At 39.3% G+C, this 15,733-nt stretch overlaps 1 protein-coding gene across 2 annotated transcripts in view; it reads left to right on the top strand.

Moving 5' to 3' along the window:
• The window catches only part of LOC114253357 (uncharacterized), a 110,427-nt gene that overhangs the window by 81,836 nt on the left and 12,858 nt on the right, over positions 1-15,733 (top strand). For both annotated transcript variants that reach the window (XM_028188219.2, XM_028188220.2), the window contains exon 7: positions 13,641-13,733. In XM_028188219.2, coding sequence (XP_028044020.2) covers positions 13,641-13,733 — 93 coding nt within the window. The remainder of the gene's footprint in view (positions 1-13,640; positions 13,734-15,733) is intronic.

The raw sequence follows: 15,733 nt of genomic DNA, 5'->3' as shown, positions 1-15,733 counted from the left end.
AAATACCGTTAAAACGTCGACTTCAAAAATGCAACTCCTTCAGTTGACACTAATGAAACTAATGAAATTCTTAATCTATTACGAAAGAGTAATCGAACATTGTTAGAGAGTTACAAATGTAGCAATAAATTAAAGGAACCTTGTTTGCCTTCAAAATTGAATTTTCTTAATGAAATATTGCTGGCAGATGTTCGTAAATATGATACTGTAGGCTTTGCTTCGTTATTCGCTGTAATAGTGTGCTTTCGGCCGTTTTAACCAAAATCCCCGTTTCGTATCTATAAATTGAATCTAATATTGCGTTTAGTGAACACAAACAGAGTAATGTTGATTTTGGTAACCTATATATATATAAATGAACTGCTGTTCGTTAGTCTCGCTAAAACTCGAGAACGGCTGGACCGATTTGGCTAATTTTTATCTTGTAGTATTTGTGGAAGTCCAGAGAAGGTTTAAAAGGTAGATAAATATGAAAATGCTCGGAATTGTCCTTTGAAGTGTCCCCTGTCGGACGAATTCCTTTTGTTTGTTTAAAATTAAGTTTAGCTTTATACAAAAGTTGAGGTCTTTTATTTATCGATTAAGGCATTACGAAATCTGCTGGGTCATCTAGTTGTTTAATAAATATAGCACGACTTGGAAGAGAATCTGAAATTCTTTATTCAATTTTTTTTTTTTTTATTGCTTAGATGGATGGACGAGCTCACAGCCCACCTGGTGTTAAGTGGTTACTGAAGCCCATAGACATCTACAACGTAAATGCGCCACCCACCTTGAGATATAAGTTCTAAGGTCTCAGTATAGTTACACCGGCTGCCCCGCCCTTCAGGCCGAAACGCATTACTGCTTCACGGCGGAAATAGGCGGGGTGGTGGTACCTACCCGTGTGGACTCCCAAGAGGTCCTACCACCAGTGATTACGCAAATTATAAATTTTGCGGGTTTGAGTTTTATTACACGATGTTATTCCTTCACCGTGGAAGTCAATCGTGAACATTTGTTGAGTACGTATTTCATTAGAAAAATTGGTACCCGCCTGCGGGATTCGAACACCGGTGCATCGATTCATACGAATGCACCGGACGTCTTATCCTTTAGGCCACGACGACTTGTTAAAATTCAATTCAATTCGAAAAACAAACATTACAGTCAATTGATATAATTTGAATTTGCGTTTTTTATTTCTTGATAAAATAGATAAGTGGTTACCGGAGGTTATAGACATCTACAACGTAAATGCCGCAACTCACCTTGATACAAGAGTTCTAAGGTCTCACTTTTAACAGTACAACGGCTGCCCCACCCTTGAAAGCGAAACGCATCACTACTTCATTCCAGAAATAGACAGAATGGTATCCAACCGTGCGCACTCACAAGACGTCCTACCACAAGAGAAAAGTCTGTATAAATGATGGTATATATTGTAAACTACTATAGTTATTCTACATTATTCTCGTGTTAAATCAAAATACGAAGTTGCAATAGAATGCATGACACGAGAATTTCAGTTGAATAAGATAACCTAGTTGGTAAGCTTATGTATGTGGTTATCCTCTGCTCTCCATTATAACTAATTTAAATTCATTGTTTCTGTTCGAATATACCTAATTGAAACTACAATTTTTTTATCTTATATTTTTTTGCCCTTGTAGACAGACGCATCAAAAAGTTAATGTATCATATTTAAGATGTCTCTGATTTTATATACCAGCAGCTTATCCAATAAAATAAAAATAAAAATTTACATACCAACGCTTCTCATGGAAAATAATGTTACCTAAATCCTAAAAGTATTTCGTTGCGCTTGAAAAAATTCTTCCGCATCCTGGCATTCTGAAACCTTGTTGTAAAATCTAGAACATTCTATTAGGGACAGCCTTCGCGTAATAAATTTCATATTTTTACACTTTATTAAAGTCTAGTCTTTATTAAAGTCTATTAAAGTCTAAGTTTTTTTATTGCCCTTGTAGACAACCGCATCAAAAAGTTAATGTATCATATTTAAGATGTCTCTGATTTTATATACCAGCAGCTTATCCAATAAAATAAAAATAAAAATTTACATACCAACGCTTCTCATGGAAAAAAATGTTACCTAAACCCTAAAAGTATTTCGCTGCGCTTGAAAAAAATTCTTCCGCGTCCTGGCATCCTGAAACCTTGTTGTAAAATCTAGAACATTCTATTAGGGACAGCCTTCGCGTAATAAACTTCATATTTTCACACTTTATTAAAGTCCGGAACATTTACCCCGACTATAAAATGTTTTATGAATGTGATATAACGTCCTAAAATGTTTACATAAAGTTTATGTAAAATACTCTTTATGCCGTCAATTATGACTATATTATAGGAATGAGAATTTTATTAAACTTGAAATTGATATTTTTTTAAATAATACTAACTTTATTACTAAGTAATAATAATTTAAAATAAATAAATTAAATTTTACTTAATATTCCATTTTTTTAACGTTTTTTTTTCAATGTAGCAATAGAAATCATTATTTATGTTTAGTTTCATTTTTATTGATTACACGCATTAAAAAAACTGAAAGTGTAGTAAAATTCCTAACATCCGTGGCCGTAAAATGTCCTTCACTAGTCCAATCCGGATTCACAAACGACCTTACGACGAATAAAATCGTAAATTAAAAACCAATAATGATTAATTATGATTACTTTTTTTTCCTATGTCCCAAATTTTACGACACCTATAAGGGAAGAAATGGGGGCTTACGACACCTATAAGGAAAAAAAAAAAAAAAAAAAAAAAAAAAAAAAAAAATGTGGTGGTGCAATTCTAGGCGGACAGTCTGCCGTCAACAAAAATTATTATTGAAGTGAAACTTCTTTAACCGCGTTAATACAGAGCAAGGGAAAGTCGAGGGTAAAAGATCTCACGGACGATCTCCAACACGATGGACCGACCTCATAAAATCTGTGACTCACTCCAACATAAATGATTCCTCTCACTCTGCGAAACACCGTGCCACATGGCGTCGCATCCCGAGAGCATTGGTATACCAGGATCCGACTGATGCATGACCATGACCACTCTGTCAAGAGTGTACGACTAGGAAGAAGAAAATACAGAGATTTCCCTATTATAAGAGAAATTTGATTTATGGATGAAGAAAACCACAATACTACACATCGCAAAAGAAGTTTTACTTCTTTCACGCGCACCAATTTGCTGGCGCATAATTTTTTATTATTTTTTAATGCTTCGATGGGTGATTGTGGTCACGGCCCATATGGTGTAAAGTGTCTGTCGGAGCTTACACCAACAGGTTAAGTCGCCCGTGCTACAGTTACTGGTGTCAAACCGTTATCATTCAAATTGCACTAGAAGCTACCACCGTACTAATTTTTCTTCTGAATTATATGTTTCCCAATGTATCGAATAAAATACGTATCAATTACATGTTCACTAATGATTTCCACGGTTAACGTATAACATAGTGTAATAAAATCCAAATAACATAATCCAAACCCATATCCTAATCCAAACCCACATAAATTTTAATTTGCGTAATTGCTGGGATAGGGTATCATACGAGCCTACGATTAGGTACTAGGACTACCAGTCATTTTAAGGAATAGGCAAGAGCTCAGTATCGACATGTAAAATAGGTATGTAAAGAGTATTTTAAGTCCTATGTATTTAGTTCGAAGTGATAACGTTAAAATATTAAACTGAAAATGTTTATCATGAAAGAAACATGAAAATTTACGATGAAGGAAAAGACGAGCGCTATTCGCGTGCTTTAAAACTTATAACAAGTCTTAGACTAAATTCAGGAATGCAATCCCGAACCAGAACATTATAAGGACCGCTGATTTACATACATTACAATATCATGATTATGATTTACATTACATTACATTAACACAACAATATTACGTGTACACGGTTACTGATTACACATTTACAATCTTAGTAGAATTGCAAAAGACTAACTGTTAAATGGCCACAAAGTCTCGAATATGGTCAGATAAGAAAAATGCATGTTTTATTATTATCAAGAATTGATTTAAAATTTAACCTAAATTAAAATTCTTTGATTTATTTAAAGTAGATGTAGGATCGAGGGACTTAATTAGAATAGAGGACTATTTCTTCATATCTTTAATAAATAAAAAATGCTTTGATGAGTGGACGAGCTCACAGCCTACCTGGTTTTAAGTGGTTACTGGAGCCCATAGACATCTACAACGTAAATGCGCTACCCACCTTGAGATATTAATCACATAAGTTCTAAGGTCTCAGTATAGTTACAACGGCTGCCCCACCCTTCAAACCGAAACGCATTACTGCTTCACGGCAGAAATAGGCAGGGCGGTGGTGCCTACCCGTGCGGACTCACAAGTGGTCCTACCACTAGTGAAGATTTGTAATCTTAAGTAAAAACATATAAATTCTTAATGTTTCATATTATGGCAACTCTATTTTTCTGATATCTTTTTTTTTTTTTTTTTTTTTTTTTTTTTTTATTGCCTTTGTAGGCAGACGAGCATACGGCCCACCTGATGGTGAGTGGTCACCGTCGCTCATGGACGTCAGCAATGCCAGGGGCAGAGCCAAGCCGCTGCCTACCATAAAGAACTCTCCGCAAGCCTCGTTTGAAGAAGGACATGTCATAGCGCTCGGAAAACACCGTGGAGGGGAGTTCATTCCAAAGCCGGATGGTACGTGGCAAAAAAGATCTTTGGAAACGCACTGTCGATGAACGCAGCGGTTCCAGATAATATGGATGAACTTTGCTCCGATGGCGGGAGGTGCGATGATAAAAAGGAGATGAGGGAATCATCTCGAATAATTCCTCAGAGCATTCCCCATGGACCATGCGGTATAAAACACAGAGAGAACCGAAGTCCCTCCGTAGACCCAGAGGTTCCAAGCGATCCGCGAGAGCAGGACTATCGACCATCCGAACAGCCCGTTTCTGTATGGAGTCAAATGGAAGTAGCTGGTATTTGGGAGCCCCGGCCCAGAGGTGAGAGCAGTACTCCACGCGAGGTCGGACCTGCGCTTTATAAAGCGCAAGTCTCTGTCCAGGCGTGAAATACCGCTTCGCTCTGTTGAGAACTCCCAACATTTTAGAGGCCAATTTGGCTTTACCTTCCAAATGACTCCGAAACTGGACATCGCTCGAAATATCGACCCCCAGAATCCCGATACTCGCGGAAAGCTGCAGGGATACTCCTTGAAATTCCGGCGCCATGACAAAAGGGTCCTTCTTCGCAGTGAACGCGCAAACCTGTGTCTTCAATGGGTTGAACTGAACTGAATTCAGTTCACCCCACTTGGAGACCCGCCCCAGAGAGTTCTCCACTTCAGACACAAGTTTTAATCGCCTCTCGTGTACAACGCTTCGAGAGAGACTCTGATGGCCGATATATCGCGCATCCCCCGTGCTGTCATCCGCATAGCAATGCATGCCATCAATAGATAGCATGTCATTGATATGCAGTATGAAAAGCGTGGGGGAGAGCACCGAACCTTGTGGAACACCAGCGTTGATGGTCATGGTATCGGAGCAGCAGCCGTCGACGACAACTGCGATGCTCCGCCCATCCAAAAAGCTAGCGATCCACTTGCAGAGTCCCTCAGGGATCCCGTATGCTGGAAGCTTCGATAGAAGTGCCCTATGCCAGACCCTGTCGAAGGCCTTCGCGATGTCAAGGCTCACAGCGAGAGCCTCGCCCTTGCTTTCCAAGGCTTCAGCCCATTTATGTGTGAGGTATACAAGAAGATCGCCAGCTGAGCGACCATGACGGAAACCGTACTGCCGGTCACTGATCAGCTGGCGATCCTCAAGATACTTAAGAAGTTGGATGTTAATGATTCGCTCCATCACCTTGGAAAGCAAGGAAGTTATCGCGATAGGTCTGTAATTCGAGGGGTCCGACCGGTCACCCTTCTTGGGGATAGGGTGGACATGAGCAGTCTTCCATGAAGACGGAACCCTGTTGGTATTGTACGAGAGGCGATATAGACGCGTTAGCGCGGGTGTCAATTCAGGGGCGCATGTTTTTAGAACCACTGCGGGGATGCAATCTGGCCCACTCGACTTATGAACATCAAGAAGCCGAAGCTCCTGCCTGACCGCACGCTGTGTGATGCGAATCTCAGGCATGGAGCTGTCACACCGGGAGATGTTGGGCGGCGTGGCTCCTCCGTCATCCAAAGTCGAGCATGAAGCAAAGAGCTTGACCAGAAGGTCAGCCTTCTCCTTCGCACTATGAGCCAGACTGTCATTGGACTTACGCAGTGGTGGAAGGCTAGACCTGCAGAAGTTACCTTCTGCAGCCTTAGCTAGCGACCAGAAAGCACGGCTCCCAGAGGGATAGCTATTCAGTCGCTCGCCAATTCTGGCAACGTGCTCCGACTTCGCCTTGGCAATAGCCCTCTTATAGGACCTAGAGGCGGCGTTAAATTTCCGCCTTTTCTCCGAGATATCAGGATCCCGGCATCTCCTAGCAACATTAAATGCGACGTATGCAGACCGCTTGAGGCGTGCAGCATCCCTACTGGCTTTATTATACCAGGGTTTGCTGCGACCCCCAACGGGCACCTCAGAAGAAGGAATGAATAATTCCATTCCCTGAAGCACCACGTCTTTAAGTCGGTCCGCACAGACGTCAGGATCATCGGAGGAAAAGCAGAGCCGCCCCCATGGGTAGGATGCGTAAAATTCACGCAATCCATCCCAGTCTGCTGACCTGTACCGCCAAACTCTTCGAAACCCGGTCGTCGTTCGACGACTAGGACGAGAGAGTGGTATGGCAGCACGGATAAGGCAGTGATCAGACGATCCAAGTGGAGCGTCGACCACCACACTGTATCCAGCTGGGTGAGTGGTCAGCAGAAGGTCCAACAAAGAAGGCTCGTGCCCCTCAATGTCTGGGACACGGGTGGGCTGTGTCACCAGTTGTGAGAGGCCGTAGGACAAGGCGAAATCGTAGGCAGCCCGACCCGGGAGGTCAGTGGTTCTGGACCCCAACCACTCCTGGTGATGAGCGTTAAAGTCACCAAGGACCACCACCTCCGCAGATGGGTACTGCTCAAGCACGCGGTCAGTCCCCTCTTGTACATGCTCAAACAGAGCTGACCCCGCATCACTGCTGTGAGACCTGTACAGGCAAGCGTAGACTCTGGTACAGCCCCCATAGTCCACGCGTAGCCACAAGAGGGACAGGTCCCGTTGCTCGAGGCCCCGAAGCCGACGACAGCAGACATCCTCCCGGATAAACACGCACACCCCGGCTTTACGCAGGAAGGTGTGCTCCAATGCGTAGCCGGGGTATCCGAGGTACGACGTATCGTCCGGGGCAGATATCTGCGTCTCAGTCAGGAAAAAGAGGGCAGGCTGCGCCGTCTCAAGGTGGTGATGTACGGCGTCAAGGTTACTGTGTAGGCCCCTGACATTGCTGAAATCCACATTAAACGTGGAATGGGGATCCGCCGAAAAAACTCTTTTTCTTTTGTCGACTTTCATGATAATTTTAGTTGGAGAGTAAGGATTTGGAGAGATAGGATGCTAGAGGTGAGATCAAGGCAATACCTGAATAAAGCGCAGGGCACAATGAACACTCGATCCGGGGTTGCGCGAGAAGCTGACGCAGGGCATGGAAGGGCCCCCAGTCCACCCTGCATACGATCGCCGGGACCCACTCCGGTCTCCGACTCCGGCACGACGACCGCATGACAGGATTTTGCACCGGTTGGCGGGACAGCTTCCTGGGGCGGAGTTTAGTTGTGACACCCAGGTTCAGGTCCCCTACTGACCGGCGGGCGGCGGCAGGCACCGTTTCACTGGGTCTCCCTATACCCCCGTCAGCAACCCACGCCCCGCGGACTTGCGCGCACGTTTGCTCTGCATGTTCCAAGTATCACCAAGACTCTGATGTTGCTTTTATCGAAATTATGTTAATCACATAGTTATACAGATATAAATACCACTCGAACTACCACGATCGTAGACACATAGTAACACACATATTCACACTCGAATTTTTGGAATACACTTCAAGATTTTTTCATAGTTCTTTTGGGTGTTGGAAGCGACAACGCAATTTTATGAAATATTATATTAGTGAACGTATTATTGTTCAAAATGTATTGTAATTATTTTCAGATAATTAAATATAGCAGCGTTGTGTACTGCTGCTTTACAAACTGTACAAAGTTTCTAGTCAATCGGTTTTTCTGAGAAGCGGGAATAAACAAATAAATTCCCTTTTTTTTAATATAATTAATTTTAGAAAATGTAATAATATGTAATAAAATTTAATAAGTAAAATGTAAAATTCAATAATATGGAATAAAATTTAATAAGATGTGCTATTTTTATCAGAGAAAAACCACTTTACAATAATGTAAACACAACCGTCGTTGTGCACGATAAGGTTGAAAATTCAAAATAAATTATCATTACCTACCGACTTTAGGGTTCTGACGAGCACCAGCTTTTTTTTTACAAAATTAAGTATGTATGCTTACCCTGCACGCCCCATTCTACCTATTTCTGATGATGAGCACCTAGCATTCTAAAGCGTAAAACAATCCACTATTAAAATAATAGCTATTATTCCAATACAATCCAAACTTCATATTTTAAATTGTGTTTTTGTGGTAGGTACTATTTGAGTGGACATGTTTAACTGACTCAGCCTCATGGACAATATAACTAATTAAAATGTAGCCACTTACACTGAGATATGATATCCAAGTTCCAATTATATTTCATAGTAGCTATGTGATAAACGACTACTTCGTGACAAAAAAATATATATAAAGAGAGCAAGCACCTTACGAGTTCACGATACTAATATCGCCAGTGTAGTCTAGATTTTCTTTCTACTTTTATCAAAAGCTTTTACTCCAATATTCTCAAGGCTGTTTTTGTTTGACGAATAATTCTTTGAGACCTTATAAAATTTGTACACAGGCAGATCTTTTGTGAAACAGTACTGAGTTTTGTTGGCGTCTATAATAAATCTCTGTAATAAAAGTATATATGAATTAAGGAGTCCTATGACTGAAGCCTAGATCCATTCTAATTTATTATCCGCTTGAATACTGCAAATCGCTTCCAAGATAAAGTACGTATTAGTTAATGTTACATAATTTCGATTTTGTTGTTTCATTGTAGCTTTATTTTCAGGAGTTGAGCGTAGTTAATACTACTAGAGGTCCTGCAGTAGTCGAAATTCGACTATAATTAATTGGAATTGTAAATTTGTACACTATTATGATTGTATTTTAAACTTCTATAATCACAAATTTTGCCAAGATTACACTATAAAAAATATTAACAAAGACAAACAATATGTAATCTATTCTCAATTTGACACATAGACGTCAAGAACAAAAGATTGACAATAAATAGTATGCATGCGTGTGTGCGTCAAATACATGGTATGTAGTGTGTGTAATGTTTTCTTTATTGATTTAATGTATCTTTTATGCATTATTTTAAAAAGATATTAGCATTGTGCACTTCTTCTCTACATTCTCTATAAGTGTGGAAAATTTCATACTCCTCCGTCCGCGCAATTTTCGTAAAAAGGGATACAAAGTTTTTGCTTCACGTATTAATATATAGATGACAGTGAAAACGTTTACTAATACAATAAGCTTATCAACGCGCCTGTATCCTGTAACAACGGCGTGATTGAGATTTAAACATCCATCAAATAATTGCGCATTTATGATGCGAATATCACTAATCTCTGAAATGCGAAAGTTGCAACGATTTAGATGATAAATGCCCCGTTCTAGAAATGCCCGATACGCAAATTTCAAAGCTATAAATCTGAAAATTTAATAATTTTTAAGGAATTTCTCAGACCCCATCCCATGAAATATAAACTGCGCACAAGACAATGCCCGCATAGCTAATCCGTAGAGATGCGCAGACTTTTAAATAACCACAACATAATAATGGAATAGACAAAAGGGTGCGTAACTCTTTTTTTATTGGACTCATCCAATACCAATTCCCGAGTGACTTCCTCGGCGAAGCACAAGCAAATCGGATAAGATATTTACGTAAACTATGACACACATTTTTCTAATGAAATACGTACTAAACAAATGTTCACGATTGACTTCCACGGTGAAGGAATAACATCTATACTAATATTATAAAGAGGAAAGATTTGTTTGTTTGTTTGTTTCGAATAGGCTCCGAAACTACTGGACCGATTTGAAAAATTATTTTTCCATTAGAAGCCGACATTGTCCCTGATGAACATAGGCTACTTTTTTTAATTTTTTTTTTTTTTTTTGATGGTTTCATGAGTGTTTTAATGTTTCCGAAGCGAAGCGAGGGCGGGTCGCTAGTCGTGTAATAAAAATCAATCCCGCAAAATTATAATTTGCGTAATTACTGGTGGTAGGACCTCTTGTGAGTCCGCGCGGGTAGGTACCACCACCCTGCCTATTTTTGCCGTGAAGCAGTAATGCGTTTCGGTTTGAAGGGTGGGGCAGCCGTTGTAACTATACTTGAGACCTTAGAACTTATATCTCAAGGTGGGTGGCGCATTTACGTTGTAGATGTCTATGGGCTCCAGTAACCACTTAACACCAGGTGGGCTGTGAGCTCGTCCACCAATCTAAGCAATAAAAAAAAACACACACACACACATCTAAGCGACAATTTCCCTACATAGAAAATTTTATAACTAATCTAATCCCGAAAGCTTAACTCGAATAAAATGTATTTTATTAAAACTTGTTCGACAACTATTTTTATGTTACAAAAATTCTCACTTAACATAATAAAATAAAATTATATCGTTGTTTTCACAACATTAAGCGCGTTTACGCTTGAAAAGTTTGCGAGCTGATAATAATTGTTTCAATAGTTTTAATTCGATTTGGTATTTTGTGGAAAAACAACGTTTGAAAATTACGGAGAAACTGCTATTTTTTTAAGTAAGTAAACACAGATTAGTTTTATTTTAATTAGCTTAGATGGACTAACGAGCACACGGCTCATTTGATTTTAAGCGGTTAGCGAATGCCTCTTTGAGAGTAAACGTCAAAGGGAAAATCTTTTACGATACAGATGAAATTGCTCGGTAGACTGAAGACGCGAATGTTATTGTCTGGAACTTTTATGTATTTACTTAAGTATGCAACCTAATCTTCAAAATATCGTTAGTGCGATTCAGGCTCGATTTTAAAGGATAAGACGTCCGGTGCATTCGTATGTAGCGATGCAACATACGAATCCCGCAGGCGGGTACCAATTTTTCTGATGAAATACGTCTATACATCTATACTAATATTATAAAGAGGAAAGATTTGTTTGTTTGTTTGTTTCGAATAGGCTCCGAAACTACTGGACCGATTTGAAAAATTCTTTTTCCATTCGAAGCCGACATTGTCCCTGATGAACATAGGCTACTTTTTTTAATTTTTTTAAGTTTGTTTTGTTTTGTTTCATGTGTGTTTTTATGTTTCCGAAGCGAAGCGAGGGCGGGTCGCTAGTCGTTTAATAAAAATCAAAACTCGCAAAATTATAATTTGCGTAATTACTGGTAGTAGGACCTCTTGTGAGTCCGCACGGGTAGGTACCACCGCCCTGCCTATTTCTGCCGTGAAGCAATAATGCGTTTCGGTTTGAGGGGTGGGGCAGCCGTCGTAACTATACTGAGACCTTAGAACTTATATCTCAAGGTAGGTGGCGTATTAACATTGTAGATGTCTATGGCCTCCAGTAACCACTTAACACCAGGTGGGCTGTGAGCTCGTCCACCCATCTAAGCAATAAAAAAGGCGTTTGTCGAATATCTTTTCTTCTATGACAGCTGTTTTATGTAGCTACCTGCTATACCTTTGGTCACTTTGAACCGTAAGGTTGAAGAATCCGAAGAACCGTAAGGCACTACCGGTATATGATACTGGTTGTGCCTTACTCCAAATCAAAATGCTTTACTCCAAATCGAAATGATTTACAACTTCACGGCATGTGCGATTCTAAAAAATGGTGGACCAACCAGGGCAAACCCATTATTGCTATTTATTCCCTATCCCAAAATATATTCTTAGCTTAATCGAATTCGCGATTCCCATTTCAAATTACTTGTGATGGATAGACTCGCTCATGGAGCCTCATTGAAGTGGTTAATGAAATCAATAAAGACCACGTCCTTAATGACGTCACTCACCTTGAATAAGTCTGTATCCGTGGAAGCGTGCCGTAATTCGCTCGATTTCACAGCGTCAGCTTAGTCTGCGAACTAGATCTCCGCGTTCAATTGATCCGGATCCGGGAATGTATCAAGATAATTTGAATTTAAAATACGTATTCTTAATCCGGTCATTTTCGGCTTTGAATCTGTTTGCCTGATTTGAATCGATTGAGTTTTATTTTTTGTTTAGCTAATTTAGGCAGGACGTATTGTAAATAGCATATCACTACATAGTATAAAACAAAGTCGCTTTCTCTGTCCCTATATCTGTCTGTCCCTATGTATGCTTAAATCTTTAAAACTACGCAACGGATTTTGATGCAGCTTTTTTTAATAGATAGAGTGATTGAAGAGGAAGGTTTACATGTATAATAAATTATTAGTGGAGAAGTCAATAATAAATTATAGTTTCCGAAGCGGAGCGAGGGCGGGTCGCTAGTAATAGTAAAAAGCACAAGGTAGCCCCGTCTGGCCTATTTCTGCCGTGCTTACGTTATGCGGACTACGGTTTGGAGAGTTGGAGAGCTTACATACAATTGAATGATGTGTTGAAATAATATAATCTATTCCAAATTTCTTCTTCTTAGTCGTGTCACTCTTGACAGAGTGGTCGTGACCGTCATGTAGTGTTGGAAGGGTTTCCAAATATTCATGTTTAATATGCTATATTATATTTGTACTTAATTTGATTGCACTGACTCATTAAATATTCAATTTAAATTACAATAATGATGTCGTAAATCGAATTTTTGTTATCTATACATATAAAAATGAATTGCTGTTCTTTAGTCTCGCTAAAACTCAAGAACGGCTGGACAGATTTTGCTAATTTTGGTCTTCATTTAATTGCGGAAGTCCAGAGAAGGTTTAAAAGGTAGACAAATATGAAAATGCTTGGAATTAAATAAAAATTACAATTTTGTTTTTCCTTTGATGTGTCCTCCGTCGGACGGATTCCTTTTGTTCGTTTAAGTTTACTTTATACAAAAGTTTAGGTCTTTTATTTATCAATTGAAGCACTGCAAAGTCTGCCGGGTCAGCTAGTTAGCGAATAAAAATATGTAGTTTTAGTAAAGTAGCTTTCATATATATGAATATATGTTAATCAGAAATTCAATTCAGAACTACATCTCTATAAACAAAAATAATTAAAAACCGCGAAGGAATATTAAAAAAAATTGAAAAAAAAAAATCTGACAGTCTATCTTGAGGATCTTTAAAAAAAAACAGATAACAAACCGAGTTCTTAGAGAGCCGCTCGTCCATACTAGAAACCGTACGTCTGTCGCTCTTCAGAACACAAAAATACACTTAAAACAAGGAACACCCTAAAAATCTAAAATTAACATCCCCTTAATGAGTCCACTCGACTTATTTGCTACGTTAAAATGGATCTTATCAACGAACACTAAAGAGGATTTTCGTTTGCAGTTCCGCGTACAGTTCTCAAAGAGAGGTACGAAAGTGCCCCTGAAGAGGACGAGGCTGCTCACGATGTTTCCGATCCCGAGCACGAAGATGTCGGTAAGTGCTTTTTTCGTTAAAAAAATAGAGCTAGTTGCGAAATTATCCTAAGTTTTTTTTATGTCTTTGGTAAAATTCGAACATACGCGGACTCATAAGAACCGACAAATACAAAACTGTGTTATTGAAAGACATTGTTGAGTCTTTTTATCGGGCAATGATCATCTGACTCCAGATCAGAAGGTTGCGTGCTCAAATCACGTCGAGGTCACCAGTGTTGAGTCTCTATATCAGGGAAGGCTTAATAAGACACGTGTTCAGTTAAGTTACTAATGTATATTGGGATTACAACCTCACGAGTTATCGACAGCCCGGCAATACCGAGACTGACGTAGCATCACTGCAATATAATTAACTATAATTATCGCTAACACATACATATTTTGTGGACATTTGTGGTCCCTACAACATTACACAATTCTTATAGGTTTTTGTTTTTATCTAAGACTAGCGACCCGCCCTCGCTTCGCTTCGAAAACATTAAAACACACATGAAACCAAAAAAAAAAATTAAAAAAAATTAAAAAAGTAGCCTATGTTCATCAGGGACAATGTCGGCTTCTAATGGAAAAAGAATTTTTCAAATCGGTCCAGTAGTTTCGGAGCCTATTCGAAACAAACAAACAAATCTTTCCTCTTTATAATTATACTAGCGACCCGCCCTCGCTTCGCTTCGGAAACATTAAAACACACATGAAAAAAAAAGAAATTTAAATTTTTTTTTACAGAAAGTAGCCTATGTTCATCAGGGACAATGTCGGCTTCTAATAGAAAAAGAATTTTTCAAATCGGTCCAGTAGTTTCGGAGCCTATTCGAAACAAACAAACAAACAAATCTTTCCTCTTTATAATATTTTATTATATAATTATATAATAATATTTTATAATAATAATAATTATATAATAATATTATTATTATTATTATATCTAAGACAATTCTCCATATAAACGAAATGATGATTGCGTTGTTAGTTTGTGAATCAGCTTCAAAGAAAGTGCGTGTTACAGATTAAATTAGGTACATTCGAATAATTCTCAAAAGGTAAAAAATATAATACAAGACGTTTACAAAGAATCTTAAATGAGACTCGACTTCCCTCGTGTTAGTGCTTCCACAAACATTATAACATCGTCTCGAACGACCGTAAGCAATGTAGGAGAGATAAAAGTATTTCCTCGAAACCATTTAACCACGATTGAACTTAATCTAAACACCTCCCTCGAAACAGTAAGGATACTTGTGGCTACTCAGAAAAGAGTTCAAAAAGCATTTCAAAAGAAACGCTCATACTGTTCACAAATGGGGCGATTAAAAGAAATGCAATTTGTTAGCTGTTTCTCTGTATCGTAAATATATCGCACGAGGATCGTGTCCATATTGCGACATTGGCAAATTCATTTCAATTCATTGAACTAATGGTAATCGTATACTTTAAGTCAGATGGATTGGTTTGTTGAAAACTTACAAGGTATGCGTACATACGGGCTCTTACTGTCTTACTTCTAAATCTGTAACCATTTCCAAAATTATCTCTTCATCTTTTTACCTAACGACGAGTTTTTTTATACGGAGTTTTTATGTTGAAACCACACTAACAAAAGATATACATGAATCCCTAATCAATCAGTTTTTTTTTTTTTTTTTTTTCCTACCTAAGCTGATAGCCTTGAGAGGCTATGTCAGCGTAACCCTAACTTTAGTAGGTGAGCTCACGGGGCTCAACCTGACGATGTTGCTAACACGAACCCTAGCAAGAGCCGTGCTTCGCAGAATCTACCACCGGATCGGAAACGCGACCCACTGAGAAGATCCGGCGAGAAACTCAGTGGGCTGTGTCTGGGAGTTAATTTACTCGTCGAGCCCTTCGTCGCAAGCGACGGGTTCGACGAGAACGGTGACCGGTGCTTGAAGTACCTAAAAGCACCGTTAGTGGATCGGGAGGATCCGAGATGACGTGTTTTGGACGACGTCGACTGCTTTCCATTCTGTCCGCAGGATC

Source organism: Bombyx mandarina, chromosome 17 (assembly GCF_030267445.1).
Source record: "Bombyx mandarina strain Sakado chromosome 17, ASM3026744v2".
Taxonomy (NCBI): domain Eukaryota; kingdom Metazoa; phylum Arthropoda; class Insecta; order Lepidoptera; family Bombycidae; genus Bombyx; species Bombyx mandarina.
Note: the sequence above shows the minus strand (reverse complement) of the source record. Positions and strands in the feature narration are given on the sequence as shown.